The sequence below is a fragment of the Pan troglodytes genome, chromosome 11 (genome assembly GCF_028858775.2).
Source record: "Pan troglodytes isolate AG18354 chromosome 11, NHGRI_mPanTro3-v2.0_pri, whole genome shotgun sequence".
In the NCBI taxonomy this organism is placed as follows: Eukaryota; Metazoa; Chordata; class Mammalia; order Primates; family Hominidae; genus Pan; species Pan troglodytes.
Genome location: NC_072409.2, coordinates 45,417,327 through 45,435,750, shown reverse-complemented (window position 1 = coordinate 45,435,750; position 18,424 = coordinate 45,417,327). Strand labels below are relative to the sequence as shown.

Below are 18,424 nucleotides of genomic sequence, written 5' to 3'. Positions count from 1 at the left end.
TATGCAATGGCCTTCTTTGTCTCTTTTGATCTTTGTTGGTTTAAAGACTGTTTTATCAGAGACTAGGATTGCAACCCCTGCTTTTTTGTTTTCCATTTGCTTGATAGATCTTCCTCCATCCCTTTATTTTGAGCCTATGTGTGTCTCTGCACATGAGACGGGTCTCTTGAATACAGCACACTGATGGGTCTTGACTCTTTATCCAATTTGCCAGTCTGTGTCTTTTAATTGGAGCATTTAGCCCATTTACATTTAAGGTTAATATTCTTATGTGTGAATTTGATCCTGTCATTATGATGTTAGCTGGTTATTTTGCTCGTTAGTTGATGCAGTTTCTTCCTAGCATTGATGGTCTTTATAATTTGACACGTTTTTGCAGTGGCTGGTACCGGTTGTTCCTTTCCATATTTAGTGCTTCCTTCAGGACCTCTTGTAAGGCAGGCCTGGTGGTAACAAAACCTCTCCGCATTTGTTTGTCTGTAAAGGATTTTATTTCTCCTTCACTTGTGAAGCTTAGTTTGGCTGGATATGAAATTCTGGGTTGAAAATACTTTAAGAATGTTGAATATTGGCCCCCACTCTCTTCTGGCTTGTAGAGTTTCTGCCGAGAGATCCGCTGTTAGTCTGATGGGCTTCCCTTTGTGGATAACCCAACCTTTCTCTCTGGCTGCCCTTAACATTTTTTCCTTCATTTCAACTTTGGTGAATCTGACAATTATGTGTCTTGGAGTTGCTCTTCTCAAGGAGTATCTTTGCGGCATTCTCTGTATTTCCTGAATTTGAATGTTGGCCTGCCTCACTAGGTTGGCAAAGTTCTCCTGGATAATATCCTGCAGAGTGTTTTCCAACTTGGTTCCATTCTCCCCGTCACTTTCAGGTACACCAATCAGACACAGGTTTGGTCTTTTCACATAGTCTCATATTTCTTGGAGGCTTTGTTTGTTTCTTTTTACTCTTTTTTCTCTAAACTTCTCTTCTCACTTCATTTCATTCATTTGATCTTCAATCACTGATACCCTTTCTTCCACTTGATCAAATCAGCTACTGAAGCTTGTGCATGCATCACGTAGTTCTCCTGCCATGGTTTTCAGCTCCATCAGGTCATTTAAGGACTTCTCTACACTGGTTATTCTAGTTAGCTATTCGTCTAACCTTTTTTCAAGGTTTTTAGCTTCTTTGCGATGGGTTCAAACATCCTCCTTTAGCTTGGAGAAGTTTGTTATTACCAATCATCTGAAGCTTACTTTTGTCAACTTGCCAAAGTTATTCTCCTTCCAGCTTTGTTCCGTTGCTGGCAAGGAGCTGTGTTCCTTTGGAGGAGAAGAGGTGCTCTGATTTTTAGAATTTTCAGCTTTTCTGCTCTGGTTTCTCCCTATCTTTGTGGTTTTATCTACCTTTGGTCTTTGATGATGGTGACGTACAGATGGGATTTTGGTGTGGATGTCCTTTCTGTTTGTTAGTTCTCTGTCTAACAGTCAGGACCCTCAGCTGCAGGTCTGTTGGAGTTTGCTGGAGGTCCACTCCCTGTTTGCCTGGGTATCACAAGTGGAGACTGCAGAACAGCAAATATTGCAGAACAGCAAATGTTGCTGTCTGATCCTTCTTCTGGAAGCTTTGTCTCAGAGGGGCACCCGGCTGTATGAGGTGTCAGTCGGCCCCTACTGGGAAGTGTCTCCCAGTTAGGCTACTCGGGGGTCAGGGACCCACTTGAGGAGGCAGTCTGTCCATTCTCAGATCTCAAACTCTGTGCTGGGAGAAGCACTACTCTCTTCAAAGCTGTCAGACAGGGACGTTTAACTCTGCAGAAGTTTCTGCTGCCTTTTGTTCAGCTATGCCCTACCCCCAGAGGTGGAGTCTACAGAGGCAGGCAGGCTTCCTTGAGCTGTGGTGGGCTCCACCCAGTTCGAGTTTCCCGGTGGCTTTGTTTACCTACTCAAGCCTCAGCAATGGCGGACGCCCCTCCCCCAGCCTCGCTGCTGCCTTGCAGTTCAATCTCAGACTGCTGTGCAAGCAGTGAGCGAGGCTCCGTGGGCATGGGACCCTCTGTGCCAGGCGTGGGACCCTCTGAGCCATGCGCGGGATATAATCTCCTGGTGTGCCGTTTGCTAAGGCCATTGGAAAAGCACAGTATTAGGGTGGGAGTGTCTCGATTTTCCAGGTACCGTCTGTCACGGCTTCCCTTTGCTAGGAAAGGGAATTCCCCAACCCCTTGTGCTTCCCGGGTGTGGCAATGCCCCACCCTGCTCCATGGGCTGCACCCACTGTCTGACAAGCCCCAGTGAGATCAACCTGGTACCTCAATCGGAAATGCAGAAATCATCCGTCTAATGCGTCGCTTATGCTGGGAGCTGCAGACTGGAGCTTTTCCTATTCAGCCATCTTGGAACCTCTTTTTTTTTTTTTTTTTTTTAAAGACAGAGTCTCGGTCTGTTTCCCAGGCTGGAGTGCAGTGGCACAATCTCAGCTCGCTGTAACCTCTGCCTCCTGGGTTCAAGCGATTCTCCTGCCTCAGCCTCCTGAGTAGCTGGGATTACAGGTGCCCACTACCACGCCCAGCTAATTTTTGTATTTTTAGTTGAGATGGGGTTTTACCATGTTGGTCAGGCTGGTTTCAAACTCCTGACTTCATGATCTCCCTGCCTTGGCCTCTCAAAGTGCTGGGATTACAGGTGTGAGCCACCACGCCTGGCTGCCAATATGTCTTTTGATTGGGAAGTTTAATCCATTTACATTTAAAGTAGTTACTGATAGGAAAGGACCTACTACTGCCATTTGGTTGTTTTCTGGACGTCTTATAGGTTTTTTGTGTCCCTCCTTTACTCTCTTACTATCTTTCTTTGTGTTTCATTGATTTTTTTTTTGTAGTGATATGCTTTTATTTCTTTCTCATTTCCTTTTTTATCTATAGATATTTTATTTGTGGTTACCATTGCAATTACATAAAACATTTTAAAGTTATAGCATTCTATTTTAAACTAATAACGACTTCAATCACATGCAAAAACTCTACTCTTTTACAATTCCACCTCCCTCTCCCTGCTCTGATTGATGTCATGAATTCATCTTTATTTATTCATATAGATTTAAATGTTTAAATGTTTTTGTGATTTGAATTCTATGCACCAAAAGGATAATAGTACAAATTATTGTATTTATCCATGTGTTCACCTTCACTGAAGAACTTTATATTATCCTGTGGTTTTGTGTTGCTTTTTACTATCCTTTTGTTTTAACATAAAGTACTCCTTAATCTTTTTTATTTTAGAGCACATTTAATGGCAAAGAACTCCCTCAGTTTTTGTTTAACTGGAAAAGTGTTTATTTCTCCATTTTTGAATAACTTTTATCAAATACAATATTCTTTGTTGACAGTTTTTTTTTTTCTTTCAGCACTTTGAATGTATCCTCCCTCTGCCTTCTGGTCTGCAAAGTTACCACTGACAAATCCTCTCATAATCTTATGGAAGACCCCTTACATGAAACAAATTATTTTTCTCTCACTGCTTTCAAGATTTTCTTTGTATTTGACTTTAGACAGTTATATAATTATAATATGTCTTGGTATGGTTCTCTGTTGATTTACCCCAGTTGGAGGTCTTTGAGATTCTCGAATTTTTAAGTCCATTGCTTTTCTCAAATTTGGGAAATGTTCAGCCATTATTTCTGTAAATAAACTCTTTGCCCCTTTCTCTCTCTTCTCTTTTGGAACTTACAAGTGCATATATTGATCTACTTGATAGTGGTCCATACATCCCTTAGGCTCTCCTTGCTCTTCTTTCTTTTTTTTTTCTTATCTGACTCTATGATTTCAAATGACCTCTCTTCAAGTTTGCCCAGTTTTTCTTCTGCCTGATCAAGTCTGCTGTCAAACCCCTCTTAAAAATTTGTCGGTTCAATTAAAGTGTATTTCAGCTCCAGAATGTCTGGTTTGTCCTTTTTAATAGTTTCTATCTCTTTGTTGATATTCTCACTTTGTTCATGCATCATTTCCTGATTTTTTTTAAAGTCATCTATCTGTTCTCTTTTATCTCATTGAGCATCTTTATGACAACTATTTCGATGTTTTTTCTCAAGCAGCTCATAGATCTGTGTTTCCTTAAGATCAGTTTTGAAGTTTTTTATTTTGTTCCTTTGATTGGGCTACATTTTTCTGTTTCTTTGTAGCTAATTTTGTTTCATCTAGAAGGTCAGAAGCAAAAAATGCTTGCTAAGTCTGATTAAAAGAGCCCCAGTACCTTCAAGGCCTGTCTACTGTGGTACTGGAGTGATTATTTCTATCTTATCTTCTTTACAGCTTGGTCTGGAGAGCTGCCTTAGACTCTCCAATGAATCTATGCAAATAGCTGCCTCTGTTACCTTGACTTGTCTCAGATTCCGTTGACCCAAGATGGGTCCTGGCACTAGGAATGTAAGACTGCCTCCATTATTTTGACTTGCTCCAGGTTAGGGAGAAGCTTATGCAAGGCTCCTACTGACTGTGTTTTATTTCTAGCTTTGATGTCTGGGCACTGATTTCCCTAGGTTTAACTACTTGCTCCATGTTAAGGCCATGCTGTGGAAATCTGTCTGTGTGACTGTCATGTAGGCCTGTCTATGTGATTGTCAGGGAGAATTGGCCTGCCACAATAGGGCCTTCAGGAGGTGATTAAGTAATGAAGTCAGAGCCATCATGAATAGCATTAGGGCCTTTATAAAAGAGAAAGTTCATGGGTTTGCTCTCTGCTCTTCCACCATGTGAAGACACAGCCTTCATCTCCCTTTTGCTCTTCTACTGCTTCCACTATGTGAGGGGATAGTGTTCAGGCCACCATCTTGGAAGCAGAGATCAACCCTCAGAAGTGTGAGAAATAAACTTCTTTTGTTTAGAAATTACCCAGTCTCAGGCATTTTCAGTGAAAACTTCCATAGTGATGATTTCCAGCTTTAATTAGCTCATAACTCTGTGCCCTGTCCTGCATGAAGTGTTTCATATGTGTTGTTCCACTCCTATCCTCATAACATCCCTGTGATGTAGGTACTAGGTGGTGACGCTGCTGTTTTGCATTTGGGGTCACTGAAACTTACAGAGGTTTGTTAGCCTGCCCAATGTCAAAAACAGGAGGAGGCCAGGCACGGTGGCTCACACCTGTAATCCCAGCATTTTGGGAGGCTGAGGCGGGCAGATAGGTTGAGTCCAGGAGTTCAAGACCAGCCTGGGCAACATGGCAAAACCTCATCTCTACAAAACGAAAATAGAAAAAAACTAGCTGGACATGGTGGTACGCATGTAGAGCAGGTAAAATGGACTAAGACAAGCTTGCCAAACATCACCAATTTCCCTACACCTTTTACTGAAATCTTTTCTTGGCTTTATAATGGCTTGGGTGCTGTAGCTTCTCAGCTGGTCTCTGGAATTCTCACACAGGTGCTCTGGCCCATATATTGTTGTTAACCTTATGTCTCTGAGCAGAAGGAGGGCCGAGAGCTGTTTTAGTCCATCATCTTGCTGACATCACTGTGCAATATATTTTGACGTGGTCGCTGCAACTGCTCTGTAGTCAAAGGCCCATCTATGAGAACTGAGCACCACATCGCCATCACAGTGGTCCCTCCTGCCCCTTCTCCTGCCCCAGTGGCCTCCTGCCACCCCTGTGGCCCCTGGTTCTCCTGCACACAGTGGCAGCCCATTAGGTGCCGATTCCCCAAGGCTCATCTTCCCCAGGTGAGCTGCATCTCTTCTCTCCGCAGCACTCTGGTCCCCAGAAGCTTCTCCACATTGCCCAGGAGCTCCTGCACACCGAGGAGACCTATGTGAAGCGGCTGCACCTGCTGGACCAGGTAGCCCACATGGCTTGGGGGCAGTTTCAGTATCTCTTAGCATTGGCTGGGCATTATAGGTGCAGTGTGAATGACTTAAATACTAAAACTCAGACAAATTTAAGTCTGGTCTACAAACTTTTTTTTTTTTTTGAGACAAAGTCTCACTCTGTCACCCAAGCTGGAGTGCAGTGGCACGATCTTGGCTCACTGCAACCTCCGCCTCTCCAGTTCAAGCAATTCTCCTGTCTCAGCCTCCCGAGTAGCTGGGACTACAGGCACATGCCACCACGCCCAGCTAATTTTTGTATTTATAGTAGAGACGGGGTTTCACCATATTTGTCAGGCTGGTCTTGAACTCCTGACCTCAGGTGATCCACCAGCCTCGGCCTCCCAAAGTCCTGGGATTACAGGCGTGAGCCACCACGCCCGTCCTAGAAACTTATTTTTTGTTTTCAGTGCTCGTAGCTCTGACTTGGCTTTGCCAAGTCACCTGTGGGACATTTCTTCTTGGCAGCTGCATGATCTGAGCATGTAAATGGCTTCTGGATGTTTTTCTGCATAAGTACTTGGGACAGGGTTTGCCACTCATCTCTATCCACATGACAACGTGGGGTTTATGAGCACAGGAAATAAAGCACCCATGGAAGCTGGGGTTTTGACAGACAGTGCTGCTGCTGTTTTTATCTCACGAGAAAGAAAAGGAAGTCTGAACCTTCCATTTCGCATGAGAGGTGGCTGAGGAAAGATGTCATTCCCTGTCCTCAGGCGACTGTCCCTGCCTCACCCACATTCGTAAGTCATAAGTGAGCTTGCATTAAGACCATGAGGTTGTCTGAACCAGTTGGATGAAAAGGGAGGACAATAATTCTGAAATTCATTAAGAAAACACAAGGTGGCAGCAGCGGCCCCTCCCAAGCGCCCTCACCTGTGGCCGCAGCGGGGCGGCAACTGTGCTCAGTGGAAGAAGAGGCTCACTGGCCACACGTGGGCTTCTCTATGTTCAGGTTTTCTGCACCAGGCTGACGGATGCGGGGATCCCTCCAGAAGTCATCATGGGCATATTCTCTAACATCTCCTCCATCCACCGCTTCCACGGGCAGTTCCTGCTGCCGGAGCTGAAGACGCGGATCACGGAGGAGTGGTGAGTACCATCTGCGCATGCCCATGGGGCCCCTCAAGTGTTCTCTAGACCTGGGTTCATGTGCCTGAGAGCGAGGCAAGTGCTGGGGGACTGTCTCATGGTGGCTGGGCGCCTCCCTTCTCTGCACGGTCCTGGGTCCCATCCAGACTCCACCCCTTCCTGGTTGGTGACCTTGACCGGCCACTTACGGTCTCCAAGGCTTAGTTCCTGAGAAAGCAGATGATGCGGAATGAAGGGCTTTTAACGCCCCACGTCGGGCTCTGAAACTAAAATGAGGTTTGACATCTGGAAACACCACACAGTGGATAGTGCTAGTTGGTTTTCTTTTCCCTCCTAGCTTATACTCCACCTTTGTTTTAAAAATGCTGTTTTTCCCTCTCAACAGTGGACCTCAGATCCTCCTCCTGCTGTCCCTGTGGCCTGTCCCTCTGTCCCACTGCTGCTTCTGTTCATTAGCAGAGGGACAGCCCAGTGCAAGTCACAATTCATGAAACATCCCAGGCTGGCCCCCAGACTCATCAGTTCCCCACGTTGCGTGTTGCGTTTCCCCTCATTCTGGGTGCCGCTACTGTTTGACTTAGGGTCTCTACTGCCTGTGCCCTTCGCAGGCCCGGCTTCCCTCTGCATCAGGAGCCTGGCCCTTCTGTGTCCCACCAGCCCGTTCTCCAAGCTGCAACCCAGGAGACCACAGAGGCTTGACTGGAATGGGAGGCCAGGGGGAGTCCTTTCACCTGTTGCTCAGGGAGGGGCTATGTCAATTTATAAATCTGTACAAGGACATGGTCCAGCTGCCGAACAGGTTTACATTGTGTCCCCGAGGCAGTCAGGACTGGATGCAGCCTTCTGGCTGACAAAAATCCATGCTTGGTAGAGACAGGTTTTCTCCTGCAAGGCCCTGGAGACTGCTAAATCATGAGTGCACGTGTGACCTCCTCTGCAACTTTTATAACAGCACAGGGGTCCAATGACTTAGCCACCCTGCCCTTTGGACATTTTTTTTTTTTTAAACAGAGTCTCACTCTGTCGCCCAGGCTGGAGTGCAGTGGCGTGATCTCAGCTCACTGCAAGCTCCGCCTCCTGGGTTCGCACCATTCCCCTGCCTCAGCCTCCCAAGTAGCTGGGACTGCAGGCGCCCGCCACCACGCCCGGCTAATTATTTGTATTTTTTTTTAAGTAGAGGCGGGGTTTCACCGTGTTGGCCAGGATGGTCTCGATCTCCTGACCTCGTGATCTGCCCATCTCAGCCTCCCAAGTGCTGGATTACAGGCATGAGCCACCACACCCGGTCTGGACCTTTAAATTAAATGTATAAGTGCAGTTCACAGTCATGCCTTCGTGATGGCTTTGTGCCTGTGGCTTTTTTCTTTCTTTTTGAAACAGTCCTAAGGTCAAAGACGATTAGTATATTTTTCTGTTTCTTGAAAATTATTTGCAAATCTCTGTCCAAAGCAGCTTTTTTCATTATCAGTACTACAAAGAGCTACTTTCCCCAGGACTTTGCCAGCATTGGATAGAACCATTGTTTCTAATCTTTGCCCATTTAAAAGGAGCATAATGGTATTTTGTTGGTTCTCTTTGATAACTGTGGTTCATCATTCAAGCGATTCTGCTACTACTGCTATCTCCTGTGTCTGGGTCACTGGTTCTAAGCTTGCAGCTTGCACTTTTAACTGTTTTACAGGCATCTTTCATTTAATTGCCCAGTTACTATTTTCTACTCTACATGACATAGGGGAGGAAGCTAAGGCTCAGAGAGGGTGACCAATTTGCTCACCATCACACAGAGCTGGCCTCCACCCCACACCCCCCTGGTGGAGTTCATGTCCACTAACCTCAGAGTCCCCATTGCACCCAGCTATTTCTCTGATGATTCATTTCTCCACGAAGGGACACAAACCCACGGCTCGGGGACATCCTGCAGAAGCTGGCCCCATTCCTGAAGATGTACGGCGAGTACGTCAAGAACTTTGACCGAGCCGTAGGGCTGGTGAGCACGTGGACCCAGCGCTCCCCACTGTTTAAAGACGTCGTCCACAGCATCCAGGTAAGGCGGGCAGTGGGAGTGTGGACACAGATGTTCTCAAGATGCACAGAGCCTGGTGTTTTATTTTTTAAAAACATATGTATATATGTATATTTTACTCCAAAAAGTAACATGACATTACTGAAATTTTGGAACATAGAGAAAATTAGGAAAATTATGGGATGTGCCCAGATGTTCTGTTCATGCTTTGAGCCTTACAATAACTCCCAGAGATGAATCAGCATTCCCATCGGAAAATCGTGGCTCAAGAGGCTGTGCAAACTACAGCATCACGAGCTATTCTGATGGAACCTGAATTCAAAGGACAGTCTCTGATTGCACAGTGTCCCTCGATATCTAGTGCAGGCATTTTTGTTTAAATGTTACATTGCTTTTTTGTTTTTCGCTTTCTGCTAAGAGCCTCCTCACAGCCCTGGCTTCTCTTGTCTCCTATAGGGCTGGTCTCTTTCTTCTTGATTCACAAGGCTTTTATATGCTAAGAACATCAACTTCTTTCTGTCATGCATGTCACAGATTATTTTCCCCCATTGATCTTTTATTTTTTTATTTTATTTTTTTTTTGAGACAGAGTCTCACTCTGTTGCCCAGGCTGGAGTGTAGTGGCACGATCTCGGCTCACTGCAACCTCTGCCTCCAGGGTTTACACCATTCTCCTGCCTCAGCCTCCTGAGTAGCTGGGAATACAGGCGCCCACCACCACGCCCAGCTAATTTTTTTGTATTTTTAGGAGAGATGGGGTTTCACTGTGTTAGCCAGGATGGTCTCGATCTCCTGACCTCATGATCTGCCCTCCTTGGCCTCTCAAAGTGCTGGGATTACAGGCGTGAGCCACCGCGCCCCGCCTGATCTTTTAACTTTATGGTGGTGTTTGCCATACAGAATTTTTTATTTTTTATTTTTATTCATTTATTTTTTAATTTTTTTTGAGACAGAGTCTCACTCTGTAGCCCAGGCTGGAGTGCAGTGGCGTGATCTCAGTTCACTGTAAGCTCCGCCTCCCAGGTTCACGCCATTCTCCTGCCTCAGCCTCCTGAGTAGCTGGGACTACAGGCGCCAGCCACCACGCCCGGCTAATTTTTTGTATTTTTTAGTAGAGACGGGGTTTCACCATGTTAGCCAGGATGTCTCGATTTCCTGACCTTGTGATCCACCCACCTCGGCCTCCCAAAGTGCTAGGATTACAGGCGTGAGCCACCGCGCCTGGCCCAGAATTTTTTATTTTTAAGTAACTCCATTCACCACTTCTTAAAATGTAAAGCTTATTTTCAAATGCATTTCCCACTACCCAAGACTATATAACCCCATCTCTACTAAAAATACAAAAATTAGCTGGGCGTGGCATGCCTATAGTCCCAGTTACTCTGAAGGCTGATTCAGGAGAATTGCTTGAACCGAGAGGCAGAGGTTGCAGTGAGCTGAGATCGCGCCTGCCATGTCCTGGATGACATCTGCCTGGGGACACTCGAGGCAGACACAGCCCCGGTTGCAGGCCAGCCACTGGTCTGTGCATCCCCTCATCCTAGGCAGATTGGGCACAGGGCCAGGCAGGCTGTGGGGAGGGCTCTCCGCCTGGACTCAGTACCATCCAGCCATTCCCTGAAGGTGACTTTGCCCCCCGGGGATCCCAGGCCATATCTTCAGACATTGGGTGCACCCAGCATCTGGTGGGTGGGGTCTGGGGATGCTGCAAAACACGTTGCAGCAGACAGGATGGCCCACCGCAGAGAATTCTCCAACCCGAATGTCCATAGTGCCCAGGCTGAGAAGACCTGGTGTGGAAAAAACAGGATCGCATGACAGTCAAGTTGCCCATGGCCTTTTGCAGGTTTCCTTCCTTTAATCAAAGGATATTTTAAACATTAAACTTTTATTTTGAAATAACTTTAAACCTTTACAGGAAAGTTGCAAAAATGACATTGTTATGCATTATTAACATTTTGTCTGGCTTACTTTATTATTCCCTCTAAACTCATACAGATGATGATGACTTTTGAGCGTTTTGAAACTAAGTTGCAGACACCGTAACCCTTTATCACTAAATATGTGAACAAGGATATTCTCTTGCGTACTCCCAGCACAGTGATCAAAATCGGGGATTTTACACTGACGTCCTGGTGCTATCTACTCCGCAGCCCACACTCAGATGTCACCGATTGTCCCAATAACGTTATTGTTTTCTGATCCATAACCCAACCCAGGGCCACACATTGCGCTCGTTATTGTATTTGTCCTCTTGGGTCTGGAACAGGCCTCTGTCCTTGTCTTTTTGAGGGGTGCAGCCTAGTTACTTGTAGACTGCCTGCTTGGGTTTTTCTGCTGTTTGTCCACAGTTTGATTGAGGCTGTGCCTTTTCCTGGAGTGAGGCTGTGCTCTTCTCCCTGTGTCCTGCCCGGTGACGCAGTCTCTGCATCCCATTCCTGGGGATATTCACTTGATAAAGGGCGTGTCTGTCAGGACTCTTCAGGTGAAGCTGGGTTTTTTCCCCTATTAAGTTTCTTGGCCACTTGTGGTAGCTCACGCCTCTAATCCCAGCACTTTGGGAGGCCCAGGTGGGCGGATCACCTGAGGTCAGAAGTGCGAGACCAGCCTGGGTAACATAGTGAAACCCTATCTCTACTAAAAATACAAAAATTAGCTGGGTGTGGTGGCACACTCATACCTGTAATCCCAGCTACTTGGGAGGCTGAGACAGAATTGCTTGAGCCGGGGAGGCGGAGGCTGTAGTGAGCCAAGATCACTCCACTCCACTCCAGGCTGGGCAACAGAGCAAGACTCCATCAAAAAAAAAAAAAAGTTTTGGCCAGGCGCGATGGCTCACGCCTGTAATCCTAGCACTTTGGGAGACCGAGGTAGGCAGATCACAAGGTCAGGAGTTCGAGACCAGCCTGACCAATATAGTGAAACCCCATCTCTACTAAAAATACAAAAATTAGCCAGGTGTGGTGGTGTGCACCTGTAATCCCAGTTACTTAGGAGGCTGAGGCAGGAGAATTGCTTGAACCTGGGAGGCGGAGGTTGCAGTGAGCCGAGATCGCGCCATTGCACTCCAGCCCAGGCAACAGAGCGAGACTCCGTCTCAAAAAAAAAAAAAAAAAAAAAGTTTCTTGTAGGGAGATACTTGGAGATTATGTGAATATCTTGACAGAAACAGTTGTTTTTATGAAGATTGTCGACTTGGGTTTCTCTCACCCTGTTGTATCCCAGGCATTTTTGAGCTCATCTGAGCTGGAAGCCGTTCTGTTCTGGGCCCTGAGCCAGGTGAGGGTGGTTGAGGCCCTTGAGTTGCTGGCAGGTGGGTGGGGAAGCTGGTGGACAGGACGACAAAGTCAGCAGGCCCTCACAGGCTGCCCAGTGGGCATCGTCAGGGGAGGCAGAGGCAAAGTGGCCCGGGCAGGAGGACCCGATTGGGGAGCACAGAGGCGACAGGTGGGCAGCATTCAGCACACGTGTCTGGGGTTCAGATGCCAGATGGAGACATGGCAGCAAGGAGGTGCTGCAGGGTGCGAGAGGAGGCACAGGGAGCCGGTGAGCAGAGCTGGGTACACGTGGAGCGCGAGGGTCTCAGCACCTGATTGGAACACTGGTGCGTTTATATCGAGAGCGATCTGCAGAAGGACTCCCCGAGCTGCTTCTAGGCATAAGGACAAGCCCTGGCCCGATACCCAGTGGGGATGGTTGGGCGAAGCTCTGCCTGATTTCTCAGCAGAGGGGTCGAAGGAGCCCTGCTTAGGCCCACGGGTGGGTGAGAGTGGGGAAAAGCCACTCTTGACGGGAGGAGACAGTCCTGTCCAGGCATTTATTTTCTCCACCGAGGATGCGTATAAGAGAGCCAGCTCTGGGCCAAGGGCCAGCCTGCCTGGGGTTCCAGTTCTTGCTCCATTGGTCAGTCTCTCTGAGCCTCAGTTTCCCGTGTTGTAAAGTGTGGTCTGTGTCAGCCATGTCTTGAAGGACAGTCAGTTCTGGGCAGCCAGTTCCGGGCAGCTTCCTGGGGCTGTGGTGGCCAGAAGCCGGTGGGGCTGGCATCCACACACGTGTCCTTGGGGTGCCCAATGCTCCCTCTGTCCCCACAGAAGCAGGAGGTATGCGGGAACCTGACGCTGCAGCACCACATGCTGGAGCCCGTGCAGAGGGTCCCCCGGTACGAGCTGCTGCTCAAGGACTATCTGAAGAGGCTCCCGCAGGACGCCCCAGACCGGAAGGATGCGGAGAGTGAGCTGGGGCCAAGGGCTCCCAGGAGGGTGCAGGGGCACCTGCCAAGAACTCTGGGGGTGGGGAGAGAGGGAGAGAGAGAGTCGTGGGGTCATGGGGGTAGGGGAGAGAGAAACAGAGAGACCAGAGGGAAAGAGACAGAGACAGAGACAGGGGAGGGAGAGAGATGGAGACAGGGAGAGAGATAGGGAGACGTCAGGGAAAGAGAGGGAGAGGGAGGGAGAAACAGACAGAGGGGAGGAGAGAGAGACACACAGAGACAGAGGAAGGAGGGGGAGAGAGAGAGAAAGAGAGAGAACAAGTGAGCCCCCTAGCAGCCCAGGAAGGGACTTAGCATCTTTGAGGGCAGAGAAAAATCTCCCCTGCTTGGAGTATGCGGGTGGACATTGGTCTGGGGAAGGTGCTACTAAATGCTGGCCCTGTTCAGAGCTTAGGCCCCAGGAATGAGCCTCATGGGGCTGGTGGGGGTTGCTCCTGGTCCAAGGGCAGCAACTGGTGTGGCTGGCAGGCAGCCCGGACAGGCGTCTGTGCAGAATCGTGGGAGCCCCCTGCCTGGTATTGGCCCCAGAAAGGATGTGTCTGCAGGGTCGGAGGCAGGGTCACCCCCTTCCTCTGGGCCAGTCCTCTAGAGTAGCCCAGGCACCCTGGGAAAGGCTGAGGGCAGAGACAGATCCTCTCTCTGGAGGCAGCTGCCCTGGAGCCCCTCAGGCAAGCAAAAACGGAGCCACCGTGGCCCCAGGCTGAACGCAGTCTTCTTCCTGCAGGGTCCTTGGAGCTCATCTCCACAGCCGCCAACCACTCCAATGCTGCCATTCGGAAAGTGGTGAGTGTGGGGCTCCAGTGGCGACTGGCAGGGTGGTGCAGCAAGAGTGAGGGCCAGGGGCCCTTGTGGGCCAGCCCCTTCGCCGTTATCCTTTGGGGGGCTCCACAGGTGACTCTTTTATACCTCCTTCCACCCCCATCCCCAGGGGGGTCAGCTGGACAGCCCCGCCCCTTGCTATAATAGACCTGTGTCCTTGGTGAGTTATTTAGCACTCTATGCCTTAGTTTCCCCATCTATAAAATGGGAGCCCCGACAGAGCCTGTCTCACTGGGCATCTGTGGAGAGTAAAAGAATCACTCTAAGGGCCGGGCGCGGTTGCTCACTCCTGTAATCCCAGCACTTTGGGAGGCCGAGGCGGGTGGATCATGAGGTCAGGAGTTCGAGACCAGCCTGGCCAATATGGTGAAACCCCGTCTCTACTAAAAATACAAAAATTAGCTGGGCGTAGTGGTGTATGCCTGTAGTCCCAGTTACTTGGGAGGCTGAGGCAGAAGAATCGCTTGAACCTAGGAGGCAGAGGTTGCAGTGAGCTGAGATCGTGCCACTGCACTCCAGCCTGTGCAACAGAGTGAGACTCCGTCTCAAAAAAAAAGAATCACTCTAGGCCAGGCGCGGTGGCTCACGCCTGTAATCCCAGCAATTTGGGAGGCCGAGGCGGGTGGATCATGAGGTCAGGAGATGGAGACCATCCTGGCTAATATGGTGAAACCCCGTCTCTACTAAAAATACAAAAAATTGGGCATGGTGGCAGGCGACTGTAGTCCCAGCTACTCAGGAGGCTGAGGCAGGAGACTGGCATGAACCTGGGAGGCGGAGCTTGCAGTGAGCCGAGATCGCGCCACCGCACTCCAGCCTGGGCAACAGAGCAAGACTCTGTCTCAAAAAAAAAAAAAAAATGTACAACAAAAACCAGGGGGAAAAAAAGGAATTTCCTTTGTTTTCTAAGTATCCATTATGTTCCAGGTACTTTCCCTAGGCAGTTTCATTTAATTATACAAATCCAAGTCTTTTCACCCAAAACTCACACACCTCTCAGAGAACAGCTGTTTCATGACTCCTAAAACACTAAGGAGAGTGAGAGCTGCAACATGTCCAGGGTCAGCCCCAAGTCCTGCCCCACAAAGTGGTCCCCGGCCTGCCCCGGAAAGTGTCAGCCATGTGTTACCATGGAACTCAGCCCTAAATGGCCTGAGCCCATGGCAACTTTTGTGTTCAAAAGCCTCAGCAAGGCCAGGCGTGGTGGCTCATGGCTGTAATCCCAGCACTTTGGAAGGCCGAGGTGGGCGAATCACTTGAGGTCAGGAGTTCAAGACCAGCATGGCCAACATGGTGAAACGCTGTCTCTACTAAAAATACAAAAATTAGCCAGGTGTGGTGGCTCACACCTGTGAGCCACCAGGTGTAGGGGGGGAAAAAAAAAAAGAATCAATCTACATAGAATGCTCAGAACAGGACCTGCCTGGTGCAGGAAGTGTCAATGCTCAGTGTTATTGTCATTCATTCACTCACTAAAGCTGCATTAGTCCCTTCATGGACTGGCTCTGTGCTCACCCAGCCCCCTGGGACATGACAGGTGCACACTCAGCCCTCTTAGTGCACACCAGGTGCTTGCCCAGCCCTCCCAGTACATGCCAGGTGCATGCATTTCTCCACTATTAGACACCAGCTGCACACGCAGCTCCCCAGTACATACCAGGTTCACACCCAGCCCCCCTGGTACACACCAACTGCACACCCAGCCCCCAGTAGTGGGCAGGTGCACACCCAGCTCCCCTGTGTATATACCAGGTACCTGCCCATTCCCCCAGTTCTCAAAAGACCCTCACCCCTACCCTAGTCTGCTCCTCTAAGCTCTCTGCTGCTGGCTCCTCTGGTGCCCCCCACACCCTGTGCCCACTTGCACCTACCTGCATTGGTGCCAGAGACGGAAGGGTCAGCCAAACCCAGCCGCCTCCAGGATGTACAGGCTGAGATCACTCAGGTCCAAGGACGGGGCTTCCAAGGCACAGCAGGTACAGACTCAGACATGTGGCTGTTGTCGAGGTTGCCGCAGGCTCACCTCTGCGTTCTGCTACACTAGCGTCTGGCTCAGAGCTGAAGCATGAGCTTTGACGCTGTCCCATCGCACTTCTGGGTGCTGGTTACCCATGTGACCACCCCACCAGTCACCATGGTCAGGGGAAGGTGACATATGGATTGTCCGAGTCTGGGTCTCAGATACTCAACTGACCGCTCTGTGCCTCAGTTTCCTTGTCTGTAAAATGAAGATAACAATGGCATTCACCTCACTAGGTGAGTTAAAACATGTATCATGTAGAACAGCACATGGCTTACAGCAATGGTTAGCTCTGTTCCTGTTTATTGTTGTTTTTATGCTCTGCATGGTGAACTCCTATTCATCCTTCAATACCCAACTCAAACATCACTCTGTTTTCCCTCCAACCCTTGTCAGTAGCTCATTGCCCTCTCTGGATTCTGGGCCACGGTTGCAGGGAAGGACTCCGTGCATCTCTAGGTCACCAGCCACTCTCACAGACCTTTGGTGCCTGAGTCCCATGTCTCTTGCAGGAGAAAATGCACAAGCTCTTGGAGGTGTACGAGCAGCTGGGTGGGGAAGAAGACATTGTCAACCCGGCCAATGAACTGATCAAGGAGGGCCAAATCCAGAAACTGTCAGCCAAGAACGGCACCCCCCAGGACCGCCACCTCTTCCTGGTGAGCCTGGCCCCTGCCAGCCCAGCCGCAGAGCCTCCCCTGCCATTTGCCTCAAGCCCAGGGCAGTGCCAGGAGGGCTCTGGCTGCCCAAGGACATGGCTCTTCTGTGGCCTCTCCTACTGGGACTGTGGCTCCCTCTGAGACCCTCAGCATCCCTCCCCCAGCCATAGGGAGCCTCCCTCCTCCACATCCAGACACCAAACTTTTGCCAGTGGCTCTTCCCCATTTGCTGCAAATATCTCATTTTTTAATCCCTCGTAGCCCATACCTCTTTCCTCCCCAGAACTGAGCAGACTTCAGCTTGTAGCAACCAGGACAGCACAGAGAACTGTAGCAGCGAATCACAGTTTCAACTATTCCTGAGCCAACCCCTGGCCGGGAGGGAGGGGGAAGGTGGGATGGAAGTGTAATTCGAGACCCCCCCGGGTGCCATGGCGCGGTAGAAACAGATGTGGTTCTTCTTTCCTCCTCCATTTTCCTCTAGCTTCTGATTCTCCTTGAATAAACAATTATTTCTTTGAAAGGTTTTTTTTTAAGTTTTTAAATATTACGTTAACTAAAACTCATTTTTGCTTTACAGTTCTGAGTTTTGACTAATACAGTTGTGACCACAATCAAGTTACAGAACAAGTTTTTTTTTGTTTGTTTTTGTTTTTGTTTTTAAGACAGAGTCTCGCTCTGTCACCCAGGCTGGAGTACAATGGCTCAATCTCGGCTCACTGTAACCTCCACCTCTCAGGTTCAAGCAATTGTCCTGCCTCAGCCTCCTGAGTAGCTGGGATTACAGGCATGCGCCACCACGCCCGGCTAATTTTTGTATTTTTAGTAGAGATGGGGTTTCACCATGTTTATCAGTCTGGTCTCGAGCTCCTGACCTCAGGTCCACCCACCCAAAGTGCTGGGATTACAGGCGTGAACCACCTCACCTGGCCAAGTTACAATTTGATCACTGCCCCCGCCCACCCCCCCAGTTCCCTTGTCCCACCCCTTTGTGGGCAAGCGCTCGCCTGCCCTGGCAACCATGGATCTCTTCTCTGTTTCTAGAATTTTGCCTTTCCCAAATGTCACATCAATGCCATGAGATGAGTCTGGCTCCTTTAGCTCACCATGTGGGTTTGAGAGATTCATCCATGTTGGTGAATGTATCAGTAGCTCATTCAAAATATTTGGTTTGACTGGACGTGGTGGCTCATACCTGTAATCCCAGCACTTTGGGAGGCTGAGGTGGGCAGATCACCTGAGGTCAGGACTTTGAGACCAGCCTGGCCAACATGGCGAAACCCCATCTCTACTAAAAATGCAAAAATTAGCCGGGCGTAGTAGCACCCGCCTGTAATTCCAGCTACTCGGGAGGCTGAGGCAGGAGAAGCTCTTAAACACGGGAGACGGAGTTTGCAGTGAGCCAAGATTGCGCCATTGCACTTCAGACTGGGCAACGAGAGCAAGACTCCATCTCAAAAAAATTAAAAAAAGGTTTTTTAAAAATTATACAATTAGCTCATGTTCATGGTTTAAAAATTTAAAAATAGAAATGAACAAAAATAAAGCTAGCGACTAGAGTCTCCTCACTCAAAGATGTAACCATAGTTAAAATTACTGCACATATCTTTTAAAAACATTTTTCACTTTATAACATTAAAAAAAAATGAAAAGGATCCCATGTGAGAAGCTCACTGGGGCCCCTGGGGTGGCC

At 48.8% G+C, this 18,424-nt stretch overlaps 1 protein-coding gene across 8 annotated transcripts in view; it reads left to right on the top strand.

The window, feature by feature from the left end:
- The window catches only part of FGD3 (FYVE, RhoGEF and PH domain containing 3), an 88,890-nt gene that overhangs the window by 49,940 nt on the left and 20,526 nt on the right, over positions 1-18,424 (top strand). For 6 of the 8 annotated variants that reach the window (XM_063787672.1, XM_016961151.4, XM_016961149.4 and 3 more), the window contains 6 exons: positions 5,728-5,817; positions 6,804-6,940; positions 8,828-8,984; positions 13,055-13,193; positions 13,958-14,016; positions 16,585-16,731. In XM_063787672.1, the coding sequence (XP_063643742.1) occupies positions 5,728-5,817; positions 6,804-6,940; positions 8,828-8,984; positions 13,055-13,193; positions 13,958-14,016; positions 16,585-16,731 (729 nt within the window). The remainder of the gene's footprint in view (positions 1-5,727; positions 5,818-6,803; positions 6,941-8,827; positions 8,985-13,054; positions 13,194-13,957; positions 14,017-16,584; positions 16,732-18,424) is intronic. The other 2 variants (XM_054658256.2, XM_063787673.1) reach the window with 1 other exon arrangement.